Raw genomic sequence first — 736 nt, 5'->3', positions numbered from 1 at the left:
TTTTTTTTTTTAAAAAAAAAAAAAAAAAAAAAAAAAAAAAAAAAAAAAAAAAAATCTCAATAGCAATTAGCAAGTTGGCAACCTTTACAATTACTTTAATAGCATAAAAAAAATACAAACCTCATGACAACCACATTTGTTATATAATTAAAAAATCTCACGAGCACACACACAACAAAACAACACAAGTGACTACTGCGAAAGGGCAAAAGAGAATCAATTTTGCCACTTTGTTTCTCTATATAAATAAAAATCAACGAGGCAGCGTCTCTCTCTCTTTGTCCCACCATTTTCACCGCTTCTCCTCCAATCACTCTCAGATCTACAGATTCTTCAGATTCCTCCATCCTCTTCTCTCTTCTCTCTTCTCTTTTATTTAACCATGGTTGGAGCTTTCGAATCTGATCATTTCCTTGGAATGACGAACCTCAACGACATCTTAACCGACGATTTCGATCCAACCGCTGTTGTCACCGAACCATTACCTTCTCCGGTGACGACAAATGAAGAGAATCTGAAGAAAACGAACGGAGTAGGAGGAGATAGAGAGATGGTTCTCGGTAGGAATATTCACACGACGTCACTCGCTGTTACAGAACCGGAGGTGAACGATGATTTCACCGGTGATAAAGAAGCTTATATGGCTAGTGTTCTCGCTCGTTATCGCAAAACTTTGGTTGAACGAACCAAATACCATTTAGGTATGTATAACTTTGAATCCATCATCGTCTTGATC

General features: G+C 37.2%; 1 protein-coding gene across 1 annotated transcript in view; it reads left to right on the top strand.

Annotated features, from left to right (window-relative positions):
* The window catches only part of LOC104777539 (serine decarboxylase-like), a gene marked incomplete in the record, with an annotated part of 3,084 nt that continues 2,549 nt past the window's right edge, over positions 202-736 (top strand). The window contains 1 exon segment of the mRNA XM_010501815.2: positions 202-701. Within this exon segment, the coding sequence (XP_010500117.1) occupies positions 383-701 (319 nt within the window).

The sequence above is a fragment of the Camelina sativa genome, chromosome 3, assembly GCF_000633955.1.
Source record: "Camelina sativa cultivar DH55 chromosome 3, Cs, whole genome shotgun sequence".
Taxonomy (NCBI): domain Eukaryota; kingdom Viridiplantae; phylum Streptophyta; class Magnoliopsida; order Brassicales; family Brassicaceae; genus Camelina; species Camelina sativa.
The sequence above is the reverse complement of the archived record's forward strand: the minus strand, read 5'-3'. Positions and strand labels throughout refer to the sequence as shown.